Source organism: Fulmarus glacialis, unplaced genomic scaffold, assembly GCF_000690835.1.
Source record: "Fulmarus glacialis isolate BGI_N327 unplaced genomic scaffold, ASM69083v1 scaffold34191, whole genome shotgun sequence".
NCBI lineage: Eukaryota > Metazoa > Chordata > Aves > Procellariiformes > Procellariidae > Fulmarus > Fulmarus glacialis.
The window spans coordinates 31,499-51,931 of record NW_009194381.1 but is presented as its reverse complement, the minus strand read 5'-3'; the positions used below and the strand labels follow the sequence as shown (position 1 = coordinate 51,931).

At 39.5% G+C, this 20,433-nt stretch overlaps 1 protein-coding gene across 1 annotated transcript in view; it reads left to right on the top strand.

The window, feature by feature from the left end:
* LOC104084033 (nesprin-2-like) overlaps window positions 1-20,433 on the top strand; it is a gene marked incomplete at both ends in the record, with an annotated part of 58,450 nt that overhangs the window by 8,593 nt on the left and 29,424 nt on the right. The window contains 17 exon segments of the mRNA XM_009587739.1: window positions 238-411; window positions 2,201-2,359; window positions 2,631-2,804; window positions 3,752-3,886; window positions 4,044-4,199; window positions 4,922-5,133; window positions 5,415-5,490; window positions 6,609-6,727; window positions 7,334-7,457; window positions 8,349-8,506; window positions 8,963-9,110; window positions 10,302-10,900; window positions 11,775-11,954; window positions 12,950-13,100; window positions 16,061-16,219; window positions 16,898-17,059; window positions 19,494-19,595. Of these exon segments, the coding sequence (XP_009586034.1) occupies window positions 238-411; window positions 2,201-2,359; window positions 2,631-2,804; window positions 3,752-3,886; window positions 4,044-4,199; window positions 4,922-5,133; window positions 5,415-5,490; window positions 6,609-6,727; window positions 7,334-7,457; window positions 8,349-8,506; window positions 8,963-9,110; window positions 10,302-10,900; window positions 11,775-11,954; window positions 12,950-13,100; window positions 16,061-16,219; window positions 16,898-17,059; window positions 19,494-19,595 (2,988 nt within the window).

Below are 20,433 nucleotides of genomic sequence, written 5' to 3'. Positions count from 1 at the left end.
GGAGGGAGCAGGCCATAGGGGCACAGGTTGTGCTGTCCCATCTGCTCTCGGGGTTGAAGAACTGAGCCTCACATGGTTTATTTACCGGTATGTTTGGCATTTATTTCTCCTTCAATCCCTGTTGGGTGCAAAAGCTGGGAAGTAACCTAAGTGGTGATTGTATGTTGCAGGAGGGTAGTGGAGAGGCGCATGAACTGATGACGGGCATGAACATCTTACCCTGCTCTTTGTTTATAGCTTGGTGAAGAGAGCGCAGATGCTGCTGAAATGACCAGGGAGTTTCCAGGGAGCCTGGAGAAAATTGAAGAGCTCCTTAGAGGGGTGGACAGCTGGGCAGCAGAGATTGGACGCCTGCTTGGCGAGATCAGTCATGAAGGGCCTGTGCAACCTGAGATGGAGGAACATTTGCAGGTGAAAATAGAAATACACTGCTTAAAATACTTTTTCATCAGATTCTCATCTTTCAGCACAGATTCGTGGCTGGGGTAAAATGAGCCATCATCAGCAAAGCAGAAACAAATGTGGATTTTGTGCTGTAACATTGGTAAAAAGTCAAGGCAATGCTAGTGTTTTGATGTTATTTCCCAGGATTGCTCCCAGATGAGCTATAAATGAATCTTCCAACATGAGTGTGTCCAGATGACAAGAAAGTGCCAATGAAGTGCTGTTGGTGCCACTGATTAACAGCTTGCTCTTAAGTGATATTAATTACTTCCTGTCCAGCACAGCATTCACAGCAGACTAAAACTTTTCAAGGTGCCGAGTTGAGAATTTCCCCTGGTCATACAGTAGTTTCTGTCATCTACCCTGCAGTGCAGGGAGGAGGTTTAGGACAACTTGGCTGTTTTCAAGGCTTACCTGTCCAAAACTGGAATACTTGAAGTATTTTCAGCAGCATGCTGGGTAATTTGTGCATCTCAGCTTATAGGCAGTTGCTCTAAACATCCACAATGAGCACTGATTAATTTCTTGTTACTTCCACTAGTCTCTATTGTTTCCCATGTCTCTCTGCCAGGGATTACTGTTTCCCCCCCTAGCAGATGGCAGGTGGAAATATGTATATATAACTCAGCAGCTTCAGTATAAAGTCTGATTTATTTTCTTCACCTGCCAGCGAAGGTGAGACTGAACAAAGATGCCAAGCTTTGCACTGGAGAAGCTAAAGCACTGTCTTATGTTGCCTTTTGCTATTTCTGCAACAGGGCCAGTATAACCTGTAGGAAGGCGACCACCAGAAGGAGGTTTCATTGGAGCTCTTCTGTCTAAGGGCTAAAATTAAACATAGATCTTCTTTGCTACATTAAATCCACCTACAATAACTGAATTAGCGTTAGTTTACTTCTGTTTTGTGCCTTCTTGCACTGTGTTTAGTTGACAGAATTAGGAGTGTGAGCCTATGAAAAGAATCTACTCATCTTTTTGTAGTTGTGGGCATATGTTTATTAAATAAGCCTCATTTTGCAGTGTGACACTAGTTTGTTAAAAACAACGAGGTAGCGAAAGACACCCTGAAATAAAGCCTCAAAAAATGTGACTGCTATTGTATCTCCATGTCTGTGAGCAGAAGAGATCAGATTGCTTATTACCTGTGGTACAATAGGTCGAGATCCAGAAAAAAGCACTGATTATCATTAGAAGAATGCTAATTGACAACTTCAAACAGGAAAATGTGTTGAATATTCATAGATCAAAACAGCTTTAATAACGCAATTTCATGATAAATATTCAAATATGGCACACTACTTTTGCATGCAAAATACCCAGCTGCTTCCTGCCTTTTAGTACTGAGTACCGCAAAAAAATCTGAGCCTTGATAGGTGCTTACTTTTGGATGACTTCATGATCAGATGATGCATATCCAAATGTGTGGTTTGTACATTGTACATTCATTTGGAAAGCTGTTTAGATGGGAGAGCGTGTTTAAAAAAATACTTCTAATTGGCTCTGAGGCAAAGACATGGGAGATATCACATTGACAAAAAGACTGTTTCAGCAAACAGAATCCCCTGTGGATGGCAGCAGACTTCTTTCTCGCTACACAGAGATTTTGCAGTGCAATACACTTACCATAATTGGAATATAAGGTTTTTCCTTGACCAGATATTGACCATCCATGATCAGGGCTGGCTTTTTCATTCAGTTCCTTTAAACAAAGAGACATAAATACTGTAAAAGCTTCTAATGCTTTTCATTCAACCAGGTCTTGGCTGCAAGGGGAACCTCATGCCAAGAACAAGTTATGACAGCAGAAGAGATATTGCAATCCCTGACGCAAAATGTTTCAAGTCAGGTGTCCCAACAGCATTTTCACACCACTGGGCTGCAGGCACGAATTAAAGAAACCAGAGACAAAATAGAGGTACTCCTTTTTTTATTGTTATTGTACTTTATACACACAGACATCTCTAATTTTAGCATTATGTGATTAGGAAGACTCCTTTTCATTCATGTAAAATAAAAAAGGGTTTATACTATTGGAATCAGTCTCCCAGACTCTTGCCGGGGCAAAAACTAGAACATTTCAAAGATCAGTATCTCAACTTGAAAAACTTGAGTGATGTTATGAAGCAATAGGTTTCTGTAATTACTGACACTCAGGCATGTTCTGAAAAGAGTCTCTTTCTTCCAAGGCTGTCATGGGTGACATGAACAACATTTTGTCCAAATCTGAGAAGAGACCTTCAGAGAAGGAGGCTTTGCTCAATTTTGAAGAATCCCAGAAAGAACTTGAGGCCTCCATTTCAAAGGCTGTACAACTTGTCAGTCAAAAATTAAGTCCTGAAGAATGTATTTCAAGATATGAGGTGGGTTTGTTTTCTGAGCCAGCTGAATTTGAGTATTTCTTAGTGCTATTTGGTATCTAAAAGGCTACAGTACCACAGTGAGAAAAATATCAGAATTTTTTTTTTGGTAGCTATTAATGCTTTTCTCACCTTTTTGATTTAGCACTGTTAGCATATATTAACTCAGCAGACAGCTTGAATGAAGAAATGTAAATCTGTATGGCAGTTTATTCAGTGCCCTGTCTTAACTTAAATTACTCCATCATCCCATTAGAACTCATCATGTTCTGAACTACAGCCATTTTTTTTGCCTGATTAATAATTAAGATTCCATCAAGAATCACATGCTTGAATTCTTGGGCAGGTTTTTAAAGTGTGATTATAAATACTGAATCACCTCTTTTTGCTAGTGGCTAACTGGTAAACAAAGTGTCTGATCTCAAGATCTGGATGTCTTAAAGGAGTCCTTACTGAGGTATGAAAAATGGAAGTGCCCAAAATCTGTGTTGCCTCGTCTTGCACAGCAAGTCCTGGGTGGCCATGTGCCAGGAGCAGCGCAGAGCCTCATTCACTCCTGGCCATCTCATAGGGTCCCATCGCACTGATGCAGACCTTTCATCCACTCTGACAGGCATGCGACATGGCCATGTATATGCCCTAGAAATGATGCAGAGTTCAGGGACCTTAATCTTTCTTCTTTGGTACCAAATTTGCCCCTAAAAGAGGAGTTACAAGAAAAACATCTGCTTTTCTCCAAAAAGCATACACTGGTATTGTCTGCAACCTTTTTGCAGGTATGCAAGGGTGGAGAATGCCTACATACTCACCCATGCAAGGGCCATCACAGCTCGTACATGCAATGTATACATGCTTTATGCACGGTTTTTGTATGCTACTGATGTAACTTTATTAGGTAAATAAGCTACATTCAGTTCTGTTTATTTTCCGTTATGATGCTTTTCTTGCAGGAAGCTTTTAATGCTCTGGACAATAAAGTTCTTGACAAATTTTTGAAAGCAGCTGAACAACTGAAAAATATTTCATCTGATTGTGAAAAGCTGGTAGTGGAAGAAAAGAGTAAAGATATTCGTAAAAGATGGGAGGTGAGATAATATAGGAAGGAGAATCCACTGTCTGTTCTCATTAGGCCTGGCATCTTTGAAAAACAATTTTTTTTGTCACAATGTGTTCTGAGGTTTTTATTTGCTTTATAATACCATCTCACCATCTCACAGGGATAATGTGTTTTGAATTTTGCAGGCAGTTCATGATGAAATTATATCCTGTGTCCAACTCATAGTAGAAAGGGAAAAAAAGAAATTTAATGCAACTTTAAAAAAAATCAATAAGCAATTAGGCAAAGAGAAGAAACTCCTAAGTATGGATAAAACCAAAGGGCTCATCAAGGAACATGAGGTACCTGCCACACTCCTTTTCTGCTCACCTACATCCCTTTGTGAATGCATTGTCTGTCCTTCTTGCTCCTTTTTAGATACATTATTGCAGCCTCTGTTTGTGGAACAAGGCCACCCAAACTATTTCTCTACCTTTTCTGACTGCAGATACTAGCCTCCTTGCAGACTGTTAGAATTACCTCCTCCTTACATGGATGGTATCTTTTTTCCATTTTTTTTTAAAGACAGCCTTGAAGCATTAAAACAGATTTAGCTGTGCAAAGTGTAAAAATAAGAAATGATTATGTGTTCTGTGACTCCCTTGATTTGTTACAGTTGCATAGATGGTGTTAGGTGCCTTCGGGTGTGTCATGGTTTAACCCCAGGCAGCAACTAAGCACCACACAGCCGCTCACTCACTCCCCCCTGGTGGGATGGGGGAGAGAATCAGAAGGGACCAAAAGTAGCTAAAATTGTAGTAACATAATGAATTTCAAAATCAAGCAAGAGTCAGTATAGTCCTATGAATGCAGCTGGGGAACATGTTGCCAGAAATCCTAATTTCTTTCCTGGCTCTATTTGAAAAAGAATTGAGGGAAAATAAATGTTTCTCTCCTGGTTTGACAGCTTACGCTTTAAGTGCACTCATCCAAGAAGACAATGGAAATAGAAAAAAATGTATGAGAATAATTACATCTCCTTATGACTTAACATGAATTTATTATATTGTTTTTCTTTGTTTAGGCCTTTTTTTCACATGAAGGCAGCCTGAGGGAACTCAGCAAGTCATTAGAAGACCTTAAAATATTGGGAAGACTATCAGAAGAAACTGTCCCAGGCATACGGACACTGACTGCAGACTGTGAGCAAAAGCTAGAAAAGCTTCAACAAGCTGTGGCAGATACTTACACGGCCCTGCTGTCTCGCACTGGAAAAGGACAGTCATCTAAGAAAGAGTGGGTGACTGAGTGCATGATGTGTTGTAGATTCATAGAAATCAGATATATGGATAAATTTTGTGATACTGTAAATATACTACGAGGTACGTTACTATGTACATTACTATGGGCAACTGTACATTTAAACATTTAAATTACATTTAAACATAAACTAGCAAGTACCATGTTTGATTACCCTTCATCACATCTGCAGTGTTTTTGATCATTAGCCAGGATTTCTTTTTTTCCCTTTGTATTTCATATTTTGTTCTTAAGCTGAAATTTCTTTTAAACCATAGGAGCTCCATTGTTGCTTCTGAGAATGGAGAAAAGCCTGGTTCTTCTCAACAAATTGATATTCTTTCGGTACGGGAGGTAAGAAGCCCAAACTGTTAGAAAACAGTGCTCTGTCTAGGGGAGATCATTGGCAAAAGGAAAAACTGATTATTTCTGTTACTATTCTTATTGTGGTAGGACCTCAGGCCTCTGGTCAGATATCAAAAACCTACTGCACTTGGGAACGTAGACTAAGTAAATATTAAAAAGTAACATGCAAGGAACAGCACTAGGCATCCTGAGGAGATATGAGTCTCCAACCTTGCATTGTATTTTGCTAAAGAGTGGGTTTCAGCTGGAAGAGTCATGTGTGAAGCTGTGTTCAAGTGCAAATCCCCCATAGCGTCCCAGTAATATGGAGAAGTGTCAGAGGACACAGAAAGGAAAAATAGTGAAGAGTTGGAGGCATTTGCTTTAGAAAAATACAGGGAAAACCAGAACACACGTAACTTCTCAGAAATAATTTCAGAGAGATAAGATACTGCAGTTCATCATTTGGATGCCACAGAAGATGTCTCATTTAGGATAAACATTCATGCAAGTAAGGCTGCAGACAGCTCATCAGACAGCCTCCAAACTGGTGATTTACAGGAAAGGACCCATTGCATTTACATGAAGTTTGAAGATATGTAGAAATTGGCTATTATCAAGGGAGATCTCTTGTAAGGGTATTAATATTGTCCCTGATACAATGATGAAATCTGTTCTCTCATGGATAATCAAAGTATGAATTGTATAACTAACATCAGCCAGCCTCAAACTGAGGAGTAGAGTATATCCAGGAATCAAGGGCGAGAGACATGCGAAGGCATCTGGTATAAGCAGCCTGACAAAAGCTACAGAAGACAGTGCCTCGTGGTTGCCCAAGGATGTCCATGGAGCTGCAGCAAAAATTTACACAAGTAGATTGTGCTTGCCAAAGACCCAGTCTCTGTGAAAGGAATGAATGACCTGGCTGCAAGTGTTCAAAAATTTGCTCTTTTTGTTCATGATTGAGTTTAAACACGTCTTGTATTCATGAATGGTATCTCTCATCTCCTTTGGGACACATGAAGCAGTTGGTTTTTTCGGGAGTTCACAGATGTCTGTTAGTATTCATTATGTATTGACACAGCATGATGCAGAGGTCATTGTTACCTTTCTTTATTTTTATTTAGACCTCAAGATCTGCTGCAGATACAGTTTTGGAACCAGATGTGAAACATCACAATGGAGAAAGCTATGCAAAGAAATTTGAGGAAGACAGTGATTTGCCCATACCAGCTTTATTAGAGAGGTAATTTTTAAAGGATAAAATGCATGTATATTGAGATGATACTATGCTAGACTTTCATAAATTAATTGAATGTATCGAACATAGGGTGCACTTTTGCTATGCAGAACTCTGTTCTTGTTCTACTACAGTTTACTTAATATTGCTCTGTAATTAATAAGGAAGCACTTAGCATTTAGCACATAGTAGCTAAATGCTTCAAACATTAGGATTTTGTAGCAAGAACACTTAGAGCTAGAAAACTTTTTCTTCTGCTCTTTTCTTGGGCCAGAAAAATCTGTATCTGCCTTACTAAAACTTCAAATATTGCAAAATAAAAAAGTGTCACATTTTTAAAGAACTGATATTTTTACGTTCATAAAACTGAATTTAGAGAATGCAGGCAGGCATTCATACTTGAAATACTTGAAAGCCAGGTGAGCAATTTCTCAGCTCTTTTATGTATTGCTCATTTATGCCCATTCATTTGGGACTTAGTTAAAAATATGCATTTGCAATAGACTGTGCTTATTTTATACGGTAATCTATTGCCAGCAAGTCCCAGGCCCTGCCATGTTCCACTAAAGTAGAAGTAATATTCTCTCTGAAAGTGATTGCATCTTTCTTTAGCTATAACACACAAAGATGTAACCTGGAGGAACTTTTGGAAATCAGCAGAGATAAAGTAGCATCTGGCTTTACTGATGAAATAAAAGGCACTTCATGCCTTCAGAATAAGCTGCTTGAACTACAGGTAAGTATTCATCTTTTAAAAACATACTTGGTGCCTAAATTGTTATTTTCTCATGTAGAGCCCTCACCTCTCTGTGTTATGTGTATTGCCAAGGGAAAAGGAGCATCCTTACAATCAGGTTTATTAGAAGTAGAAGGGAAATCAAGGGGTTAGCATTAAGCTAAGCATTAATGCTAAGGGGTTAGCATTCCTACTTAGCAGTGGAGTTTTGCAAGTGTTGCTGAAAGAATAAATCGGTGGCTCTCAGTTTGTGATCTGCAGGCTGAAATAGGTCTAATGGAAAAAATAACTGTGGAAAGCAGGTTTTTTGTCAGCAGGAGTGGTAAGTGAGGGACCATGGTCAGGGCTGGAGGAGTCATCAGAGTTGAACGATCAAATGGCAGTGGTGTATGTGCAGAATGAAACTGTTCCAGGACTTATAACTTGATCAGGTTTGTGAGAACCTTAAGGGGATGATAAAAGGCACATAACTGATGTTGGAGAATTTATTACTGCAATTTTTCAAGTCCTTGCTTGAAGGGAGTACAAAGGTTATCTAGCATCTCAGAACTTGGTTCAGTTCTACGTTTGTTTTTTGTTCTTTTGAACATAACTAAGTTGACATATTTTCCATTCATTCTTTTAGTAAAAATGGCTGAACCATATTTATTGAACCTTTTACAAAATGTAGCATATGTTTGACATGGAAATTTTCATCATAAAAAGTTGGTAGAGATTCGCATGCAGCTAAAAATGGAGTCTTAAAGAAAAAGAAAGCAATAAGTACTCTTACTTTCAGGTGATGTTTTCACTTTTTCTGCAGAGACTCTTGTGACTGTAATTTTATGAACTGTCCAGTCCAATGAGGAATACAGTATCATATAAATGCAATTAACGCTGCGTATCTTTTAGGTGATAGAGAGTGAAACCAATTCTGGTTGGACACAATTGGAAAACATCTCATCTACCTTAGAAAATCTTGTGGATGAAGTGCAGCAGGCTGCTATCTCTGAGACGAGAAGCAAACTAAAAGGAGAATGGAACGAGCTTCAGGATATTATAAGTACCAGGTATAAAATAACAATTAATTTTATTAGCTAAGGAATAGTTCATTGTAACTAATGTGTGTATTGTGAAGAGAATAGCGTGCGTTACAGAAAATACCGGCACATTTTTAACCTTTTTTTTAATTGCATAAAATTAAGCTTTTCTTAATTATACTTGGTTCATACATACATTGCAAATAGTGTGAATCTCTCCAAGAAGCACAGAGCCAGATCTTTGTAACATCACTGTGCAGTATTCCCAAGTTTACTGTTATTTCCTTCAACCTTTTGGTTAAATTCGCTGGGATTCGCGCTGTTTTTCTTATTTATCAATGGAAAAACTCCTTTGACCTCAGGAGGAGGAGGATTAGATCTGTTAGACAGTCAATTACATTATCTTTGTGGCTTTTTGTGCTGTAAAATGTTGTGTGTCTTTTCTTGCTTGCTTTCCCAGTTCATGTTTTGTTACCTTTCTTGTAGAACAAACTCTTTAAGGACTGCTTTGGAAATTGTTTTGCCAATAGAAAACGAATCCATTCTTCTATGCGAATTAGATCAGCGCCTGAAGAAAAAGGACATCCAGCAGTTTAATCTGATGAATAGCGATCTTGCTTACAGGGAATTAAAGGTAAGAGAAAATGCAGAGACCACACCCTAGACAGAATAGTTTTTAATATGTCTAGAAGTTAGGGAACTTAATGGAATTTTCACTCAGAAGTTTGGGACCGCTCACAAGACTTCCCAAACCTTCTAATGTCTAACAGCATTTTTCTCCCTTTGCTTTAAATGTCATTGTTCCTGTAGAGTCAGGCAGAGACCCTCAATAGGCTCTACTGTAAAAAGCATAGTTGTGAACATTTCGTCTTAGGTTAGGACTTTCCAGATTTATACTGTTCCTACCTGGCTTTATATCACTTTGTGGAGTCATATACATAACGTGGTGTTAATTTGTGAACTAAGCTAAGCTGCCTTGTGTCACATCTGCTGAGGTATCTATCTGACCACACCCCAGGATGGTTTTGGAAGCTCTGCATTTATGCAATAACTTGTTCACCTGCTTTCAGTATCTTATGCCTAGGCTCTGGTCTGTCTATTAGGCAGGGTGAATATTGTTTTGTTTTTGATATCCACTCTGTGCTGAACACACTGACTGCTACACAGAACTGAAAGTTTGCATTTGTCTGTCCTTGGCTCTCAAGCTAAGTAGGGTTTATGTCTCTCAAGCTGTAGGGCAGAGAGCATGTGCACTCTCTGTCTGAGATGACTCTTTTTGGCTGGAAGGGCCCTGCATTTTTTCCAGCTCTCTGCACATTTGGAGTTTCACAACACTGACACACTGCTGTTTGTCTGAGGGCTGTAACCAGATAGCATGCAGACTTCACCAAGAGATTCTTAAATGCATGTAAGTCTCCTCCAAAAGTATAACATAAAGAACTTAAAAGATGGCAGAGTTACAAACATCTATGTGCCTGCCTCTGCTCTGAGTGATCTCCCACTGCGAGAGCCTGCTGGTTTCGGTCCCAGGACTCTCATCATCTTTCTGTCCTTTTTGTCTGATTGCTGGAAAGAGCTTGGGCTTTCTATAGTGCTGACCAAATTCCCTGTGTGTGGAATACCATTTTATTTGATTTTTCTTCTTTTTCCTTCCCCCCGCCAAAGTCCAGAGTAGGAAAAAAGACGTTTTCTTTCTTAACCATCCTGTTTAGCATACTTTTTTATTGCAAGTGTAATTTCTTTTTCAGTCGTAGGTTCAGCTTGAATGCAGGGTACAGATTTTTCTTTCATTTGATATCACTGTTGATTGTTCTCTCAATTTCAGGAGCTACAGAGGTCCATATTAAATCAGATTGAAGTATGCAAACAATTGGAACACCTAGATAGTACAGCAAGAGATGAATTTAATCCAATAGATCTGCAAGCTGCAAGTAAAATTACGATTTACTATCAAAACCAGCTTGAAGAAATGAGCCATAAAATGCAGATCCGTGAGACAGTCCTTAAAGATCTGGAAGCTTTTATGGCATCATTGAGAAAGATTCAGTCTTCCATCAAATGTCTCGCAGATCCCTCAGGTCAACCTGAAATACAGGGAAAAGCATTGAGAGAGGCTGCAGAAGAAGTTTCTCATATGGCAGAAGAGGCTAAATGTTTGGATGAACGCTTGAAAACAGTTGATATCTGTTTGGAAGATACTGAATGTAGGAGAAAGACTTGCTGTGAAAACCTTGTTCTGACTTTATGTGAAGAGCTAAATGCGACTTACGATCCCTCAAGTGAACAGATGCTTACAGAGGAAAAAGACTTATACAAGATTTTTTCTACAAAAAATGGTGAACTCCTTAAAAACATTCAGGATCTACGTGACAGAATTAACAAAATAGGCTTGAAGGATCCAACAATTCCAGCTATTCAACAAAGGTGAATTCTTTTTTAAAACTCTTAATTTCATAATTTCAGTGAACTTAGAGGGCCTGTGGCCCTTTTGCAGTAGAACAATGAAACTTGAATGTGTCTTGAAGTATCTGTGGAGCGCTGAAAGAAGTTGTGGTAAGAAAGAGCTTATGCTTTATTCTCTGCCTTACAGCCTAAATAACTTTTCTTTTAAACTTCTATGTATGTGTTTATTTGAAGCAGCATTGATGAAGAAAAAATAGAAGGAGGTTGATTGTTACTATCATCGTTTTCAGTAAGAAAACTGTCAAACAGGGAGACGGGTCTTCTTGCTGAGCACTGACACACGTGATGTGAAACTCTGCACTGTAGAAGCCTTGTGTTACTTTACTACACCTTGAGAAAGCCACTAGCATGATTTGTATGTCTCCGATACTGTTTCAGAGGAGCTCTCTGCAGCCTTGCAAAGGATGAATAAACAATTCACTGCTGTTTATGCAGGTGGAAAAAGAGAGGGGAGAGGCGTTTATAAGCTGTGACCATTTTTTAAGTTCTGAAATCCCATGCTATGGCATAGCTTCCTTTCTTAGACCATATTTTAAGACCGCCAGAATGCACTTACCTTTTAATAGAAAATAATTCACTATGTTCATACAGACCTTATTGGACTTCAGGATTTTGGATTACTTTCTCAAAGGGCTTAGGTCAGCATAACTCGTCTGAAGGACTGTGTCAAATTACATGAACTGAAGATCAAATTAGACTTCTTATGATGTCATTTAATATGGTTGGTATGTGCAGCTCAGAATGAATTTTTAGGAAACTTAATAATTACATTGGGGAAAAAAAAAATCAAAGACTTACTTTAATGTAAGGCTGTATTTCATTTTTTCTAATAAAGGGTAAAATCATTAACAGAACTGGAAAAGGAATTGGATTGTACTGCTGTTGAAATGAAACCTATGCGAGAAATTGCTAATAAGCTCTCACAGATCAAAGAGGAAAAAGCAGAAGAAGCAAATGAACAGTGCAGAGTTACAGAGAGGTTATGGGAGGATACAAAACTCTTGCTTGCTGAATGGTAAGGAGAAAAGTTACATTTTAAAGTAGTGTTGTACAAGTAAGAAGTTTGCTCATAAAATGAAACAGCAGAAAAGCATTAGACTGTACTTTAAAGTAAATTAAACACTGTTACAGTAGCAAACATTACTATTATGATGCTGTAAACTATCATAATGCCAAGAATTGCACATAGAAGTTTGCACCCAAAGCTCATGAATTTTTTTTTATTTTTAAGACATCACAGTCCCATCATTTAGCAGTTATGCAGTAGTGTGCATAACTTAATTGGACTTAATTGGTATCCAAAAGAAAAACCTGCCTGCTGCTGGGAATGATGTGTCTTCTATGTTTGCTGTGAATTTCATGCCAGCACATTCAAAAAGAAAGGTCAAACTGAAACAAATGGAAGAGGACAGCTGGGAAAACAGTCTGTTATGCAGGAAAAGGAGCTTGGTTTGATAAGTCTGTGAGAGTGAGGACTGGGAAAGGCTATGATTGATCACCCAGGGCATCTGTCCTTCTCTTATGGTTTTTAAAGATGCCTAGAGGCTTTGCATGGACTGGCACAGTTCTGATTAATCCTTGTGGCTTGCACAGGTGTCAGTGGGAGTAATCTGTTTTCATGTTCCACTGAAGGCTGGGCTGAGGTGGTATCTCCCACTGCTCACCACCCAATCTGTTGTGATATTTGCTGCATATTGTATTTCAGTTTACTGGTGACTGAGCTCACCTTTCAGGTAGAGAGTATCATATAAACAGAACTGCTCAGGTCACATCACAGTTAAACGTGAATCAGAGGCATATAATGGTGAAGAGCATTTCTGATTCCAAAAACTGTCTAAATACCACACCAGGTACCACACAGTATTCCAGGGTTTATGACTGGTACAGTTTATCTCCCCTTTTCTCTCTTCCAAACTCTCCACATGTTTGAATATAGGAGAAGGAAGCAGGCAAGAGGCTGAGGCTGCTGTTTTATGCTTAGGCCATAAATAATATATCTCTTTTTAATAGCCGGGAGCAGTGCGCAAGAGCTCTGGAGCTCCTGAAGCAATATCAAAGCTGCAAAACTAGTCTGACCAGCATCATCCAGAAACAGGAGATTGTGCTTTCGCAGCAAACTTCTTACATGGGGAAGGAGAATTTGAACAGACTAATAACAAAGGTGAGTAACAAGAACTTACTGAAAAGGAAAGAAAAGCCTTTCCTGAGAGCTTTCGGGTGTAGGGTTGCCCGTGCGCATCCAGCCTTCAGGGCAAATGTTAAGACCTTGCTTTCACTTTAGTTTCCAAAATATATTTAGGGACCATACCCTGGTTTTGTTTTAAGTTGATGTCTAGCTTTGTTTAGTGAATCAAGATCTTGTTAAAGGGGAGGGATTAAAAAAAAAACCACAACATAGAAAAACTATGATCTAGAATCATAGAATCGTTAAGGTTGGAAAAGACCTCTAAGATCATCGAGTCCAACACCACCATTCCCACTAAACCATGTCCCTAAGTGCCTCATCTACACGTCTTTTAAATACTTCCAGGGATGGTGACTCAACCACTTCCCTGGGCAGCCTGTTCCAAGGCTTGACTACTCTTTCAGTAAAGAAATTTTTCCTAATATCCAATCTAACCCTCCCTTAGCAGAACTTGAGGCTATTTCCTCTCGTCCTATCACTAGTTACTTGGCAGAAGAGACCAACCCCCACCTCACTCCAACCTCCTTTCAGGTAGTTGTAGAGCGCGATGAAGTCTCCCCTCAGCCTCCTCTTCTCCAGGCTAAACAGCCCCAGTTTCCTCAGCTGCTCCTCATACGACTTATTCTCCAGACCTTTCACCAGCTTCATTGCCATTCTCTGGACACGCTCCTAGTATCTAGTATCAAAATAAGATGAAATGTTGTGCTACCAAAACACATGTTAAAATCAGCCATATTCATCCAGACCCTTTAGAATATTTCTATATTTTCTACTGAGTTAAAAACCTTACAGTGGGCAGTTTGTAAACATACAAAAATAGCAATTTCATTTGTTACTAAGAAGAAACTTTAAAATGTTGTACCACTTAAGCAAAAATAATAGGTAATGCAACTCCTTGGGGCCGCTTTTTTCTCTGCTGTTGCTGTAGCTTATAACCAAGAATTTAGATCCATATCCTCTCCTTGCTCGTGTCACTGGGTCCCAGGCAGGGCTGTGGGGTTTGTCTGCACCATGCAGTGCCGTGCAGAGATCTACAGCTAGCCCCGAGCAAGCAGGATCAGGAACAGGAGCCGTAAGGCTGTGTCAGCATGGCATATCTGCTCAGAGACTGGGCCATGACAGATCTATCCTGCTTCCCAGGCTGGAGCTTGCGTACCTTGCTGTGTGTCACTGCCACCACGCTCAGAGACAGCTTGGGGATTGCCAGCATGGTGCTGCCTTGGGGTGTGGACTTCTGGAGGCCAAAATGGTTTTGACTGGACTGATAGTATTTCCTTGAGCTGGTTACATTTGCAGCATGAATCTCTACTCTTACACTGACTTTGCTGTGTTGCGGTTAGAAGCCATAACAACATAGTTCGGTATTTCTCCTTTCACTTCTCCTATGTTACAAACCTACTCAGAAGACAGACCTTCTATATAAGAGCCTTGGCCTCTGTAACCAACATTTGCTCCATATTGTCTTTGATAGCAGTTAAATATTTGCAGTAGCTTTTACATTAGCTGATGAGACTGAAAGAGCAGGTATTGCTGGACACCTCCTCATTTAGTTTAAAGTTTACCACTTTTTCAGACAAAAATTTGAGAGCCAGCTACATTCTTCTTGGCTAAATGAATGCAACCACTGGACATAGTTGTCCACGGCTAATGGATTAGCAAACAGCAGCATGTCCATCGTGACCATTTTACTGTACAGGTTTCACATTTCCTGACTGGGTTATATAACTGGTTGTTCAGATCCCATTTTTCGGTTTTCTGATGAGGCATCACCCCTATCATTCAGGAACATTTGCTCTCAGGCAGTGCCTGGGATGGTTAAATTTAAGAAGGAATGTTGGCAGTTTCTTCCCTCAAGCAATGGGATGGTGTCCGTGTGTGCCACCCCCCCTTCAGCTGAGGCAGGGTCTTTTCTTGATTTCACCAGTGAGACCTCTGGCACCTCATATCGCTCGGGCTCCTGCTGCAGGGGAGATTGCCTGCATACCCTGGCCCTTGCTTGTATGGGGACCCCCCGCTCTGTTAACAACCCTTCCTCCTCAGTTTGAGTTTTGCAACTCCCACTCTCAGAATTGCGGTCCGCAATAGCTGCAGCACAGTACATGTTCTTGAGTGCTGATGATTTGTTATTTATAATTATATAAAATAATAACAGAGAAGACTCTCTGCCTTATTCTGGTTTGTGAGTGCTGCTCTGCCTTCCCTCCCCTTATCTCAGTGGCTGGCAGTATCTATATGAGAAGATGTGATACTTGTCTCTGGGAAATAAGGAGAGCTTTTGGTATCAAATTGCCTAACACTAGAGGTCAGTGTTTCTTTTCCAGCGAGCTTCCATGTTGTTTGTAAACACTGACATTACAATTAAGCACAAAGAAGCAGTCTAGCGTTTAAATAGAAAGTAGGAAAAAGGGACATGTCAGTTTCTGGCAATGGCATATTTGACAATGGATATGTTTAAGTAGGATTTAAGCTTTTTTTTAAAAGTAGTTCAAAACCTGCAGATCAGAATGCCAGGTTATATTTTTTAGAGTTGTAAAAGTATCTCAGATGATTATTATGTTGTGAATTTTTTTCTATAACTAAGGTTCTATGTATGGATGTACAGTCCCCTTGGATCTTGCGATTACGACTTTTAAAGCAAACTGTGGTTTTGGCTCTCTTAGTCAGAAATATATTATCCATAGTTCCCACTCAGCTGTTTTGCAGCCAATATCAGAATGATATAGATTTCTAACAGGGAAATGTTCCTATCATCAGCATGACAGGGATATAACAACACAGTATACATTCCTAGTCTCATTATATTACATAAAATAGATTATTTTGTGTAATGCTGTTGTTTCTTTAAACTAAAAAGAACAGCACATCAGCTAAAAATGTTTTGCTGAATAGTCATAAATAAACATGCTCATAAATATGCATTTGGTCTTTTTTCACAGATTGAAGAGGCAAAAGAGGAATTTAATGATCACTCTGAAGATGTAGACAAAATAAATCAGATCTGCAAAAACCTTCAATTCCAGCTCAATAAAATGAGAAGCTTTGAGGAGCCTCCATTCGAGAATGAGGCTAACATTATTGTGGACAGATGGCTGGATGTATGTAAAAAGTAAATTATCAGGGTGGTCTTATCTGTTATGCATTATAGTAATTGATTCTGGCGTGTGTGTAATATTTGGAATAAATTTAGTGCAATATGGCAAAGATTCTTAAGAGATAAATCCAAGTGTTTACCAGAGCAAAGCTTGCAGAGTGTCTATTGGCGTAATGTTTCTGATCTCTCAGGTAGTTTATATCATGGGTACTCCTTGATAGTAAATAATTCTAGGAAATGCAGAAAGGCAATATTTGTGCTTCCATAACAACTTCTGTGGATTTAGACTTTGGAGACAATCTGGAGAATTACAATGCTGGTGCTTTTGGTGAGAAATGTTTGCCACTGTTGATCTAAGCAGTGCATCAATACTGAGATTAGATGGTATTTACTGAGACTAGATAAACATTAATGAGCAAGGCTCCTTCCTAAACCTGTCTTGAAACTGGCAAGCTGCCGTTGTGATTGGTATGTTTGGCGACATGTGTGGCAGGGATTTAAATATCTTCTCCATGACCAGTTCACTGTGAAGACACAGGAGATTTTTTTTCCCTTGCCGCACTTGTTGTTTTTGTGGGTGGTTTCATCTCGCTCCGATTTTATTATGCTGCTTTTGCTTTTAGAATATAACTCAATATTTTTGAAATCTGTGTGTGTTTTCTGTGTATAAATCTCATGATAGATCAATGAAAAGACTGAAAACTACTGTGATAATTTGGGAAGAGCTCAGGCTTTGTGGGAAAAACTTCTTAGTTTATCTGGCACAATCGACGCTTGGGCAAATGCAGAACTTAAGAACGCAGGAGACCGTCGTCTGACCGAAGAGGACCTTACGCAGTTGAAGGTAATTTGAATGGAAATTTTTTACCCTTAACTTATACTGTATTGGTGTGGACTTTGGGCTAAAAAATACACATCGCATAGAAATAGCAGCATTGCAAAAGCAGAGGAAGTTGTAACATTTGCAATTGTATCTGCATGGATAGTTTCACTGAAGATATTGCATAATGTGTTGGGGATGCAGGTCTTGGAAACTGATAAATAGATAGCGTGTAAGTATACTAAATTGTTTTAAATTAATGCAACACTTCAAATGCTTCTTTAGACTACAAAAGCCTCCTCATTCCTTTGTGCTGCACAAACATACAGCAAAGAGAAGGCCTGGAAAGCTTGTAGTCTTAAGTACAATGGTGCACATATTTCCTTGTGCCTAGAGAAGAAAGGGAAGAGAGTGTGTATAGGCTAATGATTAGTTTTCTAGTTAGAAATTGCCTATTAGTGAAGATACTGCAGCCTCAGAAATGGCTGGGCAATGCACAGTTCAAGAAGAGGTTGCAGAGGTGGCTTATTTGGTCCTGCGATCCTTGTCCCGGTGTGCTCCCTGGGGTAACTTAATGCAGCCTTAATAGTGGCTGGCTGCTAAGGGTCTCCAGGGGCTGCACACAGGCAGACATCAGCAGAGCCTGGGCTGCCCGTGCCCCTTTCACACAGATTATAGCATTAACTCTTGGTATCGGGGTGCAGTTGGGTGTAAAAACACATGCACTAGCTCTATGCCATTGAAGAGCCTCACATACTCACATATGGGGGTAAATATTTTAATTTCTGACTTTAGAAACATAATCGACAAGCTGCGTTGCTTTGTTGTGGTTATAGCCAGTACCTACTAAACAAAAATAATATCCTGCTTGAGTGGGGCTGAGACATAAATATATCCCATATCCGCTTGTTTGAAAATATGCAGGCAGTTTTTTCTCAGTGTTTACATGCTACAAATGCTGTTTTTTGTTATGCTTATTTGCAGCATTACTGCTACTGTTAGCACTGCTCACTTGTTTTAATTTACAGAGCAGTAGAAAGCCAAGGTGTTCTTTTTATATAGATCTTCCTAGTGAAACAGTAGGATACATGCTGTGCGGAGGTGGATATTTTGTCACATTATTATTGTCTTTACCATTGTATCGTTAGAATTTACCTGGGGTAGTTGAGGTCCCTGAGGGCTCCAGGAAAAATGCACCAGCTGGCAACTGCATCTTAAGAGCCATTTTGTTACCTGGAAACTGCTCAAGCCTGGCATGATGTGACCATGCCTCTGACGTGCCTCTACTGGTGCTTAGGAAGGGCTGTGCTGGTAGTGGCTGTGCTAAAGTTCCTCTGCTGCTCCCATGTGAGAGGATAATCTGAAAAGAGAGGGGAGGAGAGGGCAAGGGGGAGAGAAACCATGTTTCCCATGAGCTACTATAAAAACGGAATAGAAGGAGAGAAAACTGAACTCGGTGCATTGGTATTTTTGTAAAATGATTTAAAGTGCAGAGGGCGTCAGGTTCATTTATCAATTTATTATTATTTCTCTTGTTGTTGATCCTGAAACATCTCTACATTAATGTTAATTACAAAAAAACCCCCAACTGTTGCAATGTGTATCATGTTACATAGGGTTGAAGCCCAGGGTCCTTTCTGACCACTCAGCAGAGCGTCGGTATATGTGCTTTCAAGAAGCCTGTCACAAAAGAACAGAGTAATGAATTATTTGACTGTATGTTTAAAGATAATTTCAGTATAAATAATGTGAGAGAAGTTCTGCTTTCTCCTGTAGCCAGTAGGCAAATGGGAACTCTTTTAAGGGCTGCAGCATGTGAATGGGCTTTGATGATTGCTTGTACAGGGACTACAAAGGAATACTTTGTTCTGGGGGAGTTCGGAATATTGATTTGGGAATATGAGACAATGTGACTATTTTAGATATATCCTGTTTCATACGTTGAGGCTGGTATTTTACTTTCACATTACTGGCTTGTTCGAAAATCCATTCAAAGCCTTCATATATAACGGATTTACATTTTAAAAGTGCTTACAGCATGTGTTGTATTTTATCACATCCCTACCAAAGTGTATCATCAGGATGCCAATTCTTGACTTTAAGTCTATAATATCTGAGAATATCCCTTTTTAATAGAAGCAGTAAGAAATAAATACAAAATTAAGACTATTTTTGTGCAAATTTACTTGGGTTAATATAGAAGTAAAATAATTAAGATTGTTAACTTTGTGCTAGATTTGCATTAACAACTGCTTTGCCTGAGAAGCATAGAGTGTTTCTGACTCTAATACAAAAAAATGTCTAAATTGCTAAAATGAAAATCAGGAAATGGACCAGTTGTGGGAGCGCTATATGCCAAAATGCAGAATCAGAATATTAGTAATATAATTTTCTAACAGAAACATGGAAATTTAATTTGGGGGAAACACAGTTACTGATGTATTTTTTCCACCTTTAGGCATGCTTACGAGTCCAAGAGCAGAAACTCCAGAAATTTGACAACACAGTGGCTGAGATAGAAGAACTTCTGAATAGTAATGAACCTCCACTGGAGCTACAGGTACGAAGAAGCTTTTACAGCTAATATGCCAGTACTCATTACTACAGCCCTGCTTCTAGTATCATCTTTGCCACAATAATTTCTTGGTTTGACTTAAATCTACCCAAAGACAGTTGGAGGCATTTTGTTGGCTATTAGCAGTGACATTTCATTTGTTGTCTTTCTCAAGCTGTTAGAACCAAACCTGTAATTTTAAACACAAAGGCCTCTCTCAGTCCTGTGCCTTTTAGGGACTTAGACCTGACCTAACTGTTTTGCAGGGCTGCTGAAAGAGCCCAATATCAGTGATATCTGGCTTTTAGCTATTGGCCAAGAACAAGGTACAATGGACCTCGTCATCCCTTTGGGGATCTCAGCAACTCGGCATGCTGACTGTCTGTTTTAAACTGTACCTTTACCTGGATATGGCTTAATGTAGCTATTTGCATAGAGTGGTGTTTACTGTGATGTTTTCCTTTGGGATATCACAAGTAAATCTTCATCTTTTTGTATTAAGAATAAATCCTTCTCCACTGTTTGAGACCATGTTAGCCTACCTTGATCCTATACCAGTTCCCTAAGCATCCACTCCCAGTCTCTGTCAGATGCACCTTGAGCTTGACCCAGTTTGGCTATTTGTGTGTTTATCCTCAGCAGGCAGTGAACTCAGAGGAGTTTCACTGGGTAAAGTGATCTAAGGAGCTTAGAAAAGGACTTGGCAACCTTGTGCTGTGCACACTATGCTCCTTGAGAGCACCCTGAGCCCCCTGGGGTGGTGTTTCAGCATGTGGCCATGATCCCATTGAGTTGCTGTCTCATGCAAATCTGCGGAAGCCTTAAGGTTAGGTTTAAGGACCTG